This window comes from Callorhinchus milii, unplaced genomic scaffold, assembly GCF_018977255.1.
Source record: "Callorhinchus milii isolate IMCB2004 unplaced genomic scaffold, IMCB_Cmil_1.0 Scaffold11, whole genome shotgun sequence".
Classification (NCBI taxonomy): Eukaryota; Metazoa; Chordata; class Chondrichthyes; order Chimaeriformes; family Callorhinchidae; genus Callorhinchus; species Callorhinchus milii.
In genome coordinates, this window is record NW_024704752.1 from 19,867,891 (window position 1) to 19,882,799 (window position 14,909).

Here is a 14,909-nt window from a genome sequence, read left to right on the forward strand (position 1 = left end):
AACTTCCCATGTTTTCTAAGAAACATCAAAATAATATAATAATCCTTGCATTTGATATAGCGCTTTTCACGTCGGGAGGACGTCCCAAAGCGCTTCACAGAACACACTGTAAAGTGAATTGACTGTATATTTGTGGGCGAACGCGGCAGCCAATTGCGCACAGCAATGTCCCACAAACAGTCGTGGATTGAAAATGACCAATTTATTATTGTTTTTGGTTTTGGAGGGATTATTATTAGGCTCTGTGTGGAGTAAGGAAACTTGCCCAAGGTTTCGCCCTCTGCCGGGAATTGAACTCAGGTCTCTCGCTTGCAAAGCGAGTGCTCTAACCACTGAGCTACAGGACTCCACAAAATAAAGATCCAAAACCATTATATGTTACAGACTATAGGAATTACGAAAAACTACTTTATTTGTGACAGACTTTATTCTGTGTCCCAATAAATGAATGTTTGCCACAGATAATTTATGCAGCTAGCAGCATTAAACACGCCACTGTTTTACTACAAATTGCTCTTGGCAAACATTCTATCTACACAATTACTAAACTTTATAAATTAAAAGTAAATTGTAAATGAAAGGTAAATTATAGGTGAGGGTAACTGCACTGATACTCATGTGGTTCACATCAAAACAATTGAAACAATTGCATAACATTATTACTGTACAAATCTACAAAGAAATTTTAAAAAAGTAGTTTCTTTCAATTTGAATTCACAGAAGACACACAACATAAACTTCCAAAATAAAAACAAACTCACTTCTGAGCACAGATAATTCAGTCTCTTATTTCTGTAATTTGACAATAGTTTATTGGAAATGTATAATACATTTTTAAATATAATATATCCTTCACTATATACTTTATTTTGAAAACCAAGTGGTTTTATACTAACTGTGGCCATTCTGTGTGAAATCTTCTGTTCATCTGAATAAACAGACAGAACATTATGTAGTAAACCTATGTTTGAAATGGAAATGCAATTTGCCAGTAGATTGTATCATTGGCTACAACTAGAATTTCAAACAGGTATAATCATGCAGTAGTTACAGTTTAACCACAGATTTATAAAATTTACTTTTTTTTAAATATCAACATCTATAATATAAGCCTAGAAAGGCTGAATTTAATATCTGTTAAAACTTTTAATCATCTGTTAAAACTTAGACACAGACATATTTCATCTCACAAAAAAACACTCCACAGCAGAGAAAATAACAAATGACCATAATGACATAAACAAAATCAGCATATTTCACATTTTGGTAAAAAAAATTATAAAAAATAAAACTTTTGTTAAAGAACATTAATTTGCAAAGGTTACGAATTATTAAAAAGGTGCTGTGCCAAATGTTCATAAAACTAGCCTTGAAGGCAGATCACTGACAAGGGATAGAGTTGGTAGAATGGAAAGCAAACACTATAGGCTATCAGAAGGGTAACAATTCTCTATTATTAGAATAGAAACTTTGCAGTATATCTGTGCAAAAATATATAACCATTGACTCAAATATAACTAACTTTGGCCATACTGCATTATCTATCTACCTATTTTCCAATTCGCCGCACCAGCTCCTTACAGTAGTTCTCACAAATACTTAATCAGCCACCTCCAGTGTCAAAAAGTCTTACTTACCTGTTCATTGTAGAGAAATGAAAATTGTTCAGATTACTTTTTTTTAAAAAGTAGCACATGGAACTGTTTCCACAAATCTAACTTTTACTGTTGTTTCTGATCCTACCCCATGGTTTATTTTCATAAAATTAGCAAACAGTGAAACCGGTCTTCAAGGGAGAGCTGTACTACCAGGGCTCTTTTTAAAAATTATTTACAAGAAACTATAAGTAACATTAGCATCCTTTAGTTTCTCCTGTCATTGATTCTGTTAAAAATGAATATGGAGATACTGAACCCAAATGTGAGGAAATTTAACTAAAAACAGGTTATGATAAAACTCTTTATAATTTATTCAGCACCATCACACTGTTCAATTTAGTAATCCTCCCCCTTAATGTCACTAGTGCACTTGTTAAAAACATATATATCCTAAATATCAATAGAAATGAATCAAACAGAAGGATGTTAAAATAACAATTCCTGTAACTACAGTATATCATTTTCAAAAGACACCCTTGATAATCAAACTCCCTCTCTCTGTTTAAAGATTATCCAGCAATAAATAATTGATTCAAACTTCAGATAACCATTATAAACTGGGAAACAAAAATAGTTAAAGCATTCAAATTAGATTTACACAAACAATTCTAGACAATTAATCTACAGTAACAAGAAAAACAAATACGTTCATTTAATGTCTCCGAAATTATCTTCAGAAGCAGAATATTCCCAGTTACATATTCACCCCTTTAAGGGACAGAATATAATAGCAAAAAAACTTAGGTTTTCTCTATAAAGCAGCAACATTCAACAAAAATAACAAATTACGTTTTACCTGAACCAAACAAAGATTTGTACATTAAAAAAACAGTGATAGTTAAAGTGAATTATTTTAAATCTTGAAAAACTTCCTGTACAGAGATGGTATAAACATGGGTAACAGACAATCATAAGCTTTCTCCTAAGGCTTTAAGATGTGTTTAGCTCAACAGCTTCAGGCGTATCCAAGGTTCTCCATCTCGCTCCGGTAGCGCTGCTCTGACACCTTGCTTTTGTGCAGTTTACTTTCTAGGTGCTGCCGAAATTCCTGTTCCTCACTCGCACCCACATTGCACATAGAACAGTAGAATTGTCCACTCGGTGTCACACACATTGCCAGGTCACGTGGAATCCGCTGACGTGGACGAGGATTAAAATAAGGACCTGTATAATAAAAGAGCTCACATTGAAAGACTTGAATTAAAGAGTGAAAGAATAAAACTTAAAGTGAGAGATCCAAAATGATTTTGCCAAGAATTTTTTTAAGCACAGAAGGCAGCTACTTTAGGCCATAAACATATTATGTTCGTTATATTATCCAAATACATCAAGATTCTTTACTTTTTGTATAGGAAAACAGGAATAAAACATGCTGAATAAAATATTCTAATAGGAAAGCTCTATTCTGGAACATGTAAAGATTTGTGAAAAAAACTAAAACCATTTGAAATGATTTTATATAGAAATAGCTGCAAGAACAATTACAACAGTATGCTACAAGACCATTGTGTCAGGTTGTAATTGCTTTCAGAACACAGACAGTGAAACGGATTCAAAGAAGGGGAACAGAGATTGTTTGGGGTTTCTAATCATTACGATCTGAAAAGGCTAAGGAAGCTAATTTTGTTTGAGTGGGAAAAGGGATTAAGGAGTGCAAGAGAATGAAGATGATACAAGTCTCTAACATAACAAAATGTTACTGATAAATGAAGAATACTATCTTTGCTGAAACAGGTAAGGAATACTGGGGAGAGAATTATGCTCAAGTCCTGTCCTCACCTGACAACCACATACACAGAGAGCCCGCTAGAGGTCATCTTTCTAACCTCGGCAACTGAAGCCAACTTTACAGACCAATGTCATCTTGACTGAAGTCACCAAAATCAATACAGATGCAGTTTTAATGTGGGACCTGCCCAATATCTGGCTCCATTACTCACTGATATGTTTGTTGGTCAACTTTGCAAATAGTTTACAAGTAAACAGTAACTATTAGACACCTTGGGTATTTTGAGCTCCATGTAGATTCCTCCGGTTGGGTACGTTTTTAAATTCGCTCCCTTCTTTCCTTGGTCGTCTCTTTGCCAGATCTGTTGTTTCCCTAAAAATCAAAGTACCTTAATTATTTAAAATTATAAGAGCTGTATAGCTCAAAAAAAAGCCTCAATGGCAACCCTCAACTGAATTAATATTCAGTTAATTCTGTAAGTAAAACATTGATCAAGTGCAAAGCTGTTAAGGAGTCAGTTACAATTTTATTTAGCCTGAAACGCAAGGATTAATATTAATGTACATACGTAAGCGAACTGGATTTCTGGGCTTCTGCAAGCCGCAGTCTCTTGGCATGGTTCTTCCCATGATAATGTGCCTGAGCCACAGCTGGGAACTGAAAGAAGCATCGCAGAGTTTGCAGTAATCATTTGCTGTGGCTAGAATCACACGACCTGCAATCTTGGAGGACCCTGGCTGAACAGAAATTGACACTCATCAGTAATTCAAAAACATTAAAAAAATCCAGGTACAAGACATTATAAACAAAAAAAAGTTATTTCTGATCCCTTCACTGCCTCATTATCAAATACAATCTGAAACACAAGTATTAACATTTTAACTTTAAGCAAAAACATAGAGAATTAAACACCAAATTATAGCTTTTAAATTTATTACTGTATTAAATGAAAAGGTAACAAAAAAAGCCTTAAGTTACAATAAGTCTGCAAATCTGTGCCACGTCAAGTAAAGTACTCTACTTGAGGGATAATACAGTACTTCTTGAGGGATAATAATCCCTCAAGAAAAAAAAACAAATAATAAATTTGTCACTTCAATTCATGACTATTTGTGGGACACTGTTGTGCGCAATTGGCTGCCGCGTTTCACCCACAAATATACAGTCAATGCACTTTACAGTATATTCTGTGAAGCGCTTTGAGACGTTTAGAAGATGTGAAAAGCGCTATATCAAATGCAAAGATTATTATTATTAAAGTACATATTTACATTACCTTGGAAACTTCTGCTGCAGGTTGTACAACTGGCTGATCTACAGATGGAGTCACTTTGGTAGGAGCTGGACACTGATGGCCAGCATAGTAATTTCGAAGTTTCTTAGAGTGATTTTTACCCTTAAGGAAATACATGTTAATGCAGGAGTTGGTCAGAGAGAAAAAAAAGCATAATGCACAACAAGCTTCCATATTTTGATATGCCGTAAGCACAAACAAAGAAAAATATGCAGAATTATTTAACTGAGCTAACAGGAAAACACCCAATATATTTACTACACTCTCTAATAGGTATGACTCAGCACTACCACCACTGCAGTGAAACAGCCTAAGGCTATTCAATGAATATCCATCTGATCTGACAAGATATTACAATGATGATAAGACAATAGAAGAACAAATAGCTAAACATATTTAAAATACCACTGTAAAGTGTAATGGCTTACACAGACTGCAACTGGTAAAACACCAAGATATGTAAATTCTTCACCCATTCTTCTCTTTTCCATCCAGATGATAGTACCTGTAGTTATGGTTTCTGATTTGCTATTTTCAGAGTAAACACACTTGCAAAATTCTTATAAATAAATCTAACCTATAGCTTCACAATCCCTTCCTCAACTGGTAAAGAATAAGATATAATCTACCACCATTTTGATAATCGGTTCATGATAAAAAAAACTGTAATAAATCTCAATCTGCCGATGCAGTCATGGTATTTAATCTGCCGATGCAGTCATGGTATTTAATCTGCCGATGCAGTCATGGTATTTAATCTGCCGATGCAGTCATGGTATTTAATCTGCCAATGCAGTCGTGGTATTTAATCTGCCGATGCAGACATGGTATTTAATCTGCCGATGCAGACATGGTATTTGCCAGTTAGAAAGAGAAAGAAAGAGGCAATGTGCTCCTTTTGTCGTCATTCTGACCACTTGGCTCGGAAATCCCAGTCCATGTCTCACAATTACATTACAAAATGCATTACGTTCTGCAGAACAGTTCGGTTATGGAATTCTGAGCCATTTGAAAACATAATAATAATCCTTGCATTTGATATAGCGCCTTACCACGTATTCTAGACGTCTCAAAGTGTTTCACAGAATAAACAGCAACTTGCGCTTATATAGAGCCCTCCACACAAGGTAGCACCTCAGAGCACTTAACACATACTGTAAAGTGAATTGACTGTATATTTGTGGGTGAAACGCGGCAGTCAATTGTGCACAGCAGTGTCCCACAAACAGTTGTGAATTGAGTGAACAATTTTTTTTGAGGGATTATTATCCTCTGAAAAGTGATCTGCCAATTGACTAACAACCAGGTTACTGCTAACTCGGTCTGTAACTGTCTGTCCAACGCCTTGGGAAGTCCTCCCGCCATGAAAGGCGCTATACAAATGTAATTTTGTTGTTGTTGTTGTACTGCTAGGTAAACAGAGGCATGTAGAGTAAGGAAACTTGCCCAACATTTCACTATGCCCAGGAATCGAATCCAGGTATCTCGCTTGCAATGCAACTGCTCTAACCACTGAGCTACAAGACTCCACGGGTAATCTCTGAGCTCCGCAAATGTTTATAACCTCCTGTCTGACAACTCAGAATTCAATAGCATGTGAATACATTTCAAAATTATACTCTCATGAAGCACTAGGTACTCTCACCAAACATTACAAATATATTGAAGTACAAGTGTCAATTAATCTTTATAGTAGCATTCCATCTAGCTCTGCACTAGCATGGTGATGATGAACAACTGTCTATGTGCAAAAGATTTCCATAGTGTCAAATATTCTCTAATACAGCAACAAACTTTGCAGCAAACAGGCTCTAATAATAGGTAAACGATCAGTATAAATATCACCAGTTGCTAGGAAAGGCAATTGAGAGCACCAACCTATCCCTCCATTGCCTTTCCTCACACAAATAATGTCTGCCTTGAGTTCCCAAGCACAAACTCACTTTGTCTTTACAATCATTCTTTTCTTTCATTTTCCCCTTTAAATCATGCTTTTTTTTAAACAAAAGAATAACTTCCTTAGCTCTGTGAGCACTATTTATCAAAAAGGTAGTCATTCAAGTAAAATAACTTCCAGGGTGTTAATGCCACATCTTAATGCCACAAAATCTTTTTGTGTAAGAATCAATTTAACTTATTTCTAATGTCTGGGTTAACATGATGGATGGATACAAGGAGAATGGACTATTTACTCCCATGTGAAATCTCTTTGATAACACAATAAATACTTGGGAGCCTGAATTAATAATAGCAGCACTCATTATTTAATCCATATTCAGTACATGTGTTATTTTGATTAAGTTGTACTTCTTTGACTAGAATACAATACATTGAATTATTTTATGACAGTACTTTCCTATTCACTAACCTACTCACCTGGTAATGTGCCTGTGCTTGTTGTGCTGAATTCAGAGACACATTGCACAGTTTACAAAGTAGTGGTCTACAGAGGTCTGCTAAGACAGGATCTCGGTCGACCTCACAGGATGGTGCTATCTCTTGCTGTACTGGGACATGTTCAGATTGAGAAGATTTATATTTCTGTTCAGGCGGCAGGGGTGAGGAGGAGGATGGTAGTACAGCAGGCGAGGTAGGCTGAAGTTGCTTGGAGGGTGCAGCTTGGATAGTCATTGGCTGTAGTGGTTGAGACAAAGCTGTGTGTCGATATGGCTGTTGGCACACAGGGATCCCACAATCAGTCTTTGTCTTCATATCTGGAGCTAAAAGAAAAAGTTTTAACAAATTACAGCAACATGCGTTCACTGTATGATACCCGGTCTCGTGGATCAGAGCAGACATTGGACTAGGGAATCAGAAAGTTATTAATAGATTAAGCTTATTTTCAACATAACTTCACACTTTCCTGATCTTGAAGTGTATCTCAGCTCAATTTGAATAGTTGAATCTTAAATGTTTTAGGCAAACAGCTTGCAGTAGTACTTTTCCTTTTTGCACTTTGTTCTTGTGCAGGTTTTTTAAATGCAACTTTATACTATACAAATACTGCAGTGATAATACAGTTGTGACAAAAAGTATTTGGCCAGTGTGTTATGAACTCAGTAACAATCCAATTTTAGCTGTATGTTATTAATTGCTAGAATGTCAGAAAGAAGATTTAGTTCAATAACGGTTGTTTTAGTGCCGTTTCAACATTTACTTCAAAGAAATGGGTAGCTTGCAATGATGCAAAGCTGGAACAGATTCCCCTCAGTCAACATGGAAGTACTGGAAAAGAAAATTGCAACTGTATTCAGGAAAGTTTTAATGGCTATTTTATAGAAAACGTGAGAGTAATGTTCAATTTAGTTGTTTCTCAGCAAGTTCAGTTATAGCCTTCCAACTGGATCTTTGAATTAAATTGTCCATTAGTAGTTCCACACAGCTCTGTATCAGTATGAGGACTGGCGATTTCCAAGACCACCACTGATTAGTACATAATAGTCAGGTGAAACAACTGGCATCCTTTAATACCCCAGGATGTCTAGCAGTGCAAAGAAATGATAAAGTTGACATCAGTGTCAAGATAGTGAAATGAAAGCTGTATGAGAAGTTTCTGTGAAGTGGGCATCTCTTAAGATTCGCACATCAATACTCACAATAAATATGAACAAAGGCAAAAAACACTTTTTCTAAGTATTTGGAAGCCAGAAAAATCGCAGAAGAATTTGCTTTACTTTAATTGTAATTGCTAATAGCTACCATCTAGGATGTCTGCAAATAAACCTTTTATTTTCCAGGGTTCAGTTATTGGGAACCACCTCACTGATTAACATCAGGAACATTTACATGGGCTCATCGTAACTACATGGATGGAAAAGTGTTAAATATTCCATCATAATTAGCTAAAATGTACATTGCTGCTGGTCAAGAGGCCTTAGAGAACATTGCAGTTTGTCAAAAAAAACTATTGCTTTTGTATTTGGAGAGGTTCTTCTAGTACCTTTCTCCTGGAAAGGATTCAATAAATAATCTCACATCTAATAGGAAATCTTTCCCTCTTTCCCCATACCCCACCCTCTCGCTTTGTCCCATAACAACCTTTCCAAATATGCTGCCCTACATGGCCTTCCTGCTCATTTCACTGTGTTAAAATCAAGATTCAGCATGCCATCTCCTACTTAGTTTTCCCAGGGCTTCAAGACTGCCTAAGTTTTTAAACTTTCTTAAGTCTTCCATTCCTCTTACAATCAACAAGCTGTTAAAACCAATCTTTCTGTCACCATTACTGGAACCTGGTGCCATTATGCAATGTGGGTCTTGAGTTTTCAACTAGATTTCTGAATTTTAAAACATAATGATCTACCTTCCTGCATCTTAAATATTGTATTTGGCTGTGTAAACTATTTAGGAAGGTAAGTTTTAGACCATCCTTTAAACAGGAATAACATTTTAGAGGTGATCCTCTCACTGAGGTCTGAAGGTTTAGATCTCTGGTCCACATACTTCCTCTATCAAATTCACGAGAATGATTTTCTCTTTCTTCCCATCTAGTACAGTAAGAGTATATTGTAATTACTCTCCCTCTATAAAGTATAGTCAACAATAAAAAGATAAGGCTGAACTTTCTTTGAGATTTTTCATGTTCCAAGGGCTCTCAATGAAAAAATGTACGATGTGCAGGTATTTGAACGTGGAGAACTGGTCTCTCTTTTCAAAAAAAGTGGTACTCAAAGAATTGGCCTTCTTTCAGCCCGCTTCCCCTCACCTGAGGCCCTCAAGTTTCGCTGCCTTAATTCAGGCCTGGGCAAAACCACTACACCACAGACCAGCCGCTCCTTGTGTCTGTGGCCCCATTCCAAGCCGTCCGGCTGTTAGATGTTGCCAGTGCTGGGATCAGCACCACTTCCTCTCCCTTTAGGGAAATCAAAGAAACACTATTAGGAGATGGGTGAAAGGCTCTATTAAACTAAAGGTCCTAAACTAAGTCTTTTTCTTGGTTTCATTATCCTCTCTAGACCTCAAACCTCTTCTATCTCAGAGGATAAGTTCCAGATATGCTCCCAAGCTGTAGAGAAGCATTGTCTCCCAACCAATGCTGCTCTATAGATAGCTGTTAGAAACAGCATGTGAGAGGCCGAAGGTGACTAACTTTTCTCCAATCCTTGTAAGAAAGCGCTCAACAGGAAATGCACAAAGAATAAAACACATCAATGTGCTGTTGCAAGAAAAAACTCTGTGGTTATATTGTGGCAAATTGACGACGTAAGAGCAGTAGTGTACTACTGTGAGGAATGAGCATGTTATAACATGTTAACTATGAAGAGTGGAAGCATGTGGGAAAACTCTATGAGAAACAGCAATCTGTAAAATATTAAAGGATTGTGACAAATTGCTGTTAAGAAACTCCAACAGTGTGAATTTAATGACAAATCTCTAATTTGATGAGGAAGCTGTTACAAGAAGCAAACTGGGAATGCAACTGAGTCACAAGAGAGCTATGGTGAATTGCAAGAAACGAGGGCTTCAAAAGTGTAGCTAACTTCTGTGTGGAACAATCAGCATTGTGAGTTATTCAGAAAAAAAACAGGAGTGTTTAATCAAAAAGGTATTACACGAAGCAGGGTTTTCTAGTGAAATTGTAAAAAAAAGAACGATGGTGCCAAATCATTGCACGAGATGAGCATTAATGGATTATGCTTGCCAAGGTGAGGGCTGGCTGTTAATGAGGTGAATTAAGCATTTCTTCTCTTTTTGCACCATGTCAATATTAAGTGTTCTTGAGTCACACACAGCACTGATTAAATGCATGGTAAAGTTTCCATTGCATCACCCATTCTTGGATGATCACCCCTACTGTGCCAATGTGAAATTTCCATTTCACAGACTATCCTTCTTTGTAGTCTTTTGGATAAGATGGGTAATTCGGTAACAATTCTTGTCACTTTTTCCTTTATCCACTTAAAACTCGTGTAGATATCAGAGCAAGAGTTTAATCTCATTAAACTGAGTTGAATTAGAAGCTGTGGTGAGGAGGTGAGAGGGCAATGTTTTCACCAAGTCCTCAAATATGCAGGCACATGTGGAAACCCATGGCCATGTTTAAGAATAGCTAAACCAGACAGATCCATATATGTACATCACCTATGCATGGAAATTTCCCATTTATCTGAAATGGAGAGCATGCTCTCTCTTCCTGGAAAATAGTAGGCACAGATTGGCAAAAGCCGTGGCTTGATAACCCCAAAGTGTGCGATGCAGCATTCTTGGAGTTTAACCAGGTTACACAAGTAGTTTGCCATTGTGTGCACTGGTTGGTAAGTTTTCGACTACTTATCCAGCGAGAACCATCATACCTGTTAGGCTTGCAGGGTTAACAGGAGCTGTTGTGGTAACGATACCTGCCCCATTGAATGGTCTGCCCTTCCAAGTCCTGCCAGCGAGCCAGGCTGCCTGGTCTGCAAGCAACAATGCCTTGAGGTAATGCAGACCTGCCTGGCTGAGTAACCGGAAGCCGAGTCTGCCCCACTGGATGACTCGATTCTGATATTCCATTACCAGGCACATCACCTTGGAGCCAGCTAAGCCCCAAGGACACCCTGCTTACTAAATAAGATCAGTGAAGAACAGCTAAAAAAAATCAAAGACATTGCAAATTCTTCTCAGAGCATTACAGAATAATGTGATAAACCATTTCTGTACCAAGTTAGAAAATAAATCTTCATTGTGAATCACTGCTAGAAACAAGAATGCACAGGAAACCACTGTGAGGATCACTGTGACAAAATATCTGGGGGAAGCAGTACACTGAAAATTTTTGTAATAAAAATCACAGCAGGCCCAGTGGAAAACAAGCACCATTGGGAAACTCCGAGAGTACAGTAGACGAATGAGCTCTGTGAAAAAATGTGGGGTTGGGTCTTTCCTGAGGCTCAAAATATAATAGACTTTGGAAAGAAAACACAAATATTTTCAAGGTTAATATGTTGAAATCTTTTTTTCTTTTTCCTTTCAACTACACTGGATCAGCAAGCCTAACACTGAAATTGTATGACTGGAAACTACTGTATTAAATGGAAGAAAATATTGCATAAATGACAACAAAGTGTTGTTAAACTGTAAGTTGTATTAAATGACATGGTTGTATTCAGCAATATTTAATACATAATCATAACAAAATTGAGCAAGCATGTAAACAATAAAATGTTTTGAACATAATACCCTATACTGTATATTATTGGGTTTATTGTATTATTCACTCTAAATTCAATATTAAATAAGCCCTTATCCCTTATTTCATCTTTTAATGTATATAATTAAACAGCGGTAAAAAAAACTTTCCAAAATGTAAAGGACTACAAAATGTCTTACTGACTCATTAGGTTATTGAGCAAAAATCCAGGGTGTCAATCCATTTGCAGAAACCACACAATTTAACTGTAACTTGTGACATTGAAATGATTACACTTTCATTGCCTTTTCACATAATTAGCTGGGGCTGGTAAAGCTCATTTAGCACCTGACATTGCAGGTCAAGGAACATGGAAGTTTTGTATTGATGCTGTAAAAAAAAATTCAAAGTGAAGCTGTTTTTGCAAACACTGTAGCTAACCTCAAAGGCCTGTGAGTATCATCATTTGAATATGTAACTTTCAATAATGTTTCATTGCCAGCAGCATGACAATATCTTTTTTTTATCTCGACTCTTTTTGATTTAACGTATATTACAGAAAATTACCCAGTGACAGTTATAGCTGTCACCAAAATGTGTCGGCTAAAACTATATAAGCCCAATTTCCAATATTATGATCAATTCAGTTTATAGTTATGATAAATAATACCTTTGCAGACATGCTAGTTAAACATAATTTGACAATATTATCTTAATTGATATGAACATGAACATTGGTGCTAAAACAGAACAGTTGGTGCAGTTGATAATAATAATCATCCTTGCTTTTGATATACCACTTTATCACTTCACAAATGTAATTTTGTTGTTGTTGTTATCACATCTTCGGGACATCTCAAAGCACTTTATACGGTAAAGTGAATTGATTGTACACTTTGTAGGCGAAACGCGGCAGCCAAATGTGCATAACAAAGTCCCACAAATAGTCGTGGATTGAATGATCAAATTATTATTATTATCTTTTGAAGGGATTATTACCTCCGATCAGTTAACAATTGGGTTCCTACTTAATGCTAGGTAAAACAGAAGCGTGCGGAGTAAGGAAACTTGCCGAAAGTTTCGCCCTGCATCCGTCACTCAATTTATGAGAATGTAGTATAATTAGCCGCAATTTTATATGAGAAAGGCGATAGAAGGTATATGATTTGCTGTATTCCCAGTATGTGCCCCACAACAGTTTAATGCAAATGGTGGAAAAAAAACAAATTGGAAAACATTACAGAAGAAAAAAAACACACAAACACACACACAAACCTGGTGTATTCGAGACTAAGTAAGAAATGTATGTGTCACTGGAAATAATAATAATAATCCTTGCATTTGATATAGCGCTTTTCACGTCTTCTCGACGTCTCAAAGCGCTTCACAGAATAGACTGTAAAGTGAATTGACTGTATATTTGTGGGCGAACGCGGCAGCCAATTGCGCACAGCAATGTCCCACAAACAGTCGTGGATTGAAGTGACCAATTTATTATTGTTTTTTTTCTTGAGGGATTATTATCGGGGGGGGGGGGGGGGGACACTTGGCCAAGGTATCGCCCGACCGGGAATCAAACCCAAGTCTCTCGCTTGCGAGGCGAGTGCTGCGACCACTGAGCTACAGGACTCCATAAGTGAATGGCACGTCTGAGAGATGCAGAGACTCTTCACCCCCTCCGTCTGACGGGAACACCGAACCACAAGGGACCATTTTACCCCAAATCACGACCTCTTTGGGGTTTTCGAGCACCTTTTTCACATCTCGATCACAGCGGCAATAAACCCCACTGCGGTACAGTCACCTCTCCAACAAGGTTTGCCTCGTCACCCCCACCATCACCGAAGTTAATGTGTGTGTGTGTGTGTGTGTGAGGGGGCGGGAGGGGGGGAGGGGGAGGCTTTGGCCATCAGACAGTTAACTCGTTCATTCAATCAGAAAATGGCCCTCTGGTCCCCTCAGTCTCGCACTGACAGGTAACTAACCCCCGACTGCGGAGGCTGGTGTCCGCCTTACCTCCGAACCTCTGCGCGGGAAGATCGCTGCCCTTGTCGGCCGGCAGCGTCGGGCTGCGACGTCGGTGGTTATTTGGGAAATACCCTGCGCCTCGCCTGACGTTCATCGCCATTTTCCCCCCTCCCCTCCCTCCCGCCCTCCCGCCGCCCCCTCAGCCCCGGCAGCTTGTTTACAGCTCGCGACAAGCCGGGCTCCACCACCGCCAGCCGCGCGTGCGGGGGAGACGACGACAGAACCCTCCCCCCACCCCCAGAAAACAAAGAAAGGAAAATCCGACTGAATATATTAAACGTAGCTTTAAAGCTACTGGAGTTTGAGTAGAAATATAAAAAACTCCAGCGATGGGAGATGACGATTTGATGGCGTGTTGGCTGTCCTCTCCCCCCCCACTCCCGCAATGCTTTCTTGGTTCAGTCCGAGACGGCAGAGGGGGGGGGGTGTGGGGGTGTGGTGGATGCACGCATGCGCACTGTGTGTGTGTGTGTGTGTGTGCGCGCGCACGGGGCCCGCCGTCCAGTCGCTGCTTTCCCATCCGTCGGCCTCGAGCTGCCGCTGAGTGACCAACGGTCACCGCGCTGACAGTTGATCGCGCGGCGGCGGCGGCGGCGTTGTTGTCGTCGTCGTCGTTGTTTGTTTTATTTGTTGTTATTATTTTTTTGATCGCCTCTTTTTTTGAGGGGGGGGGGGGGAAAGGTTAGACAAAAAAAAAGAGAGAGCCTCTCCGGATCCGATCCCCCGATGACCGAAAAAAAAAAGCGTCAATAATAATCGGTGAAAAAAACCTGGAGCCCCGGGGGTTTGAACGGTGTATTTTTTTTAAAAAAAAGAAGTCGTTGGCGCTTGGGTTGAGGTAAAAAAAAATTCTGTGGCTCTGCGCGCACAGACACACACAGACACACGTCTGTCTCTCCCACCCGCCCGCCTTCCTGACCGGGGACTGGGGGGCGGTGGGGGGGTGACTTGATTCGTGTGTGTGGGTGTGTGTGTGGGTGTCTGTGTGGGTTAGGGTTTGTTTTTGGGGGGGGGGGGAGCGCGGTTGCTATGGGGAAACGGCGGCGCTCGTCGGCCGGACAGAGGCCTAAATCGTGAGGGGAAAGGAAGGGG

The 14,909-nt window shown here is 38.8% G+C and overlaps 1 protein-coding gene across 1 annotated transcript; it reads right to left on the reverse strand.

The window, feature by feature from the left end:
• Positions 1–1,945: 1,945 nt before the first annotated feature.
• Positions 1,946–13,941, reverse strand: zmat3 (zinc finger, matrin-type 3). Its single transcript, XM_007889055.2, is given in 7 exon segments — positions 1,946–2,822; positions 3,659–3,759; positions 3,956–4,043; positions 4,046–4,124; positions 4,664–4,783; positions 7,058–7,401; positions 13,806–13,941. Coding segments are annotated over 7 exon segments (1,053 nt in total). The 5' UTR covers positions 13,918–13,941; the 3' UTR covers positions 1,946–2,613.
• Positions 13,942–14,909: the final 968 nt, after the last annotated feature.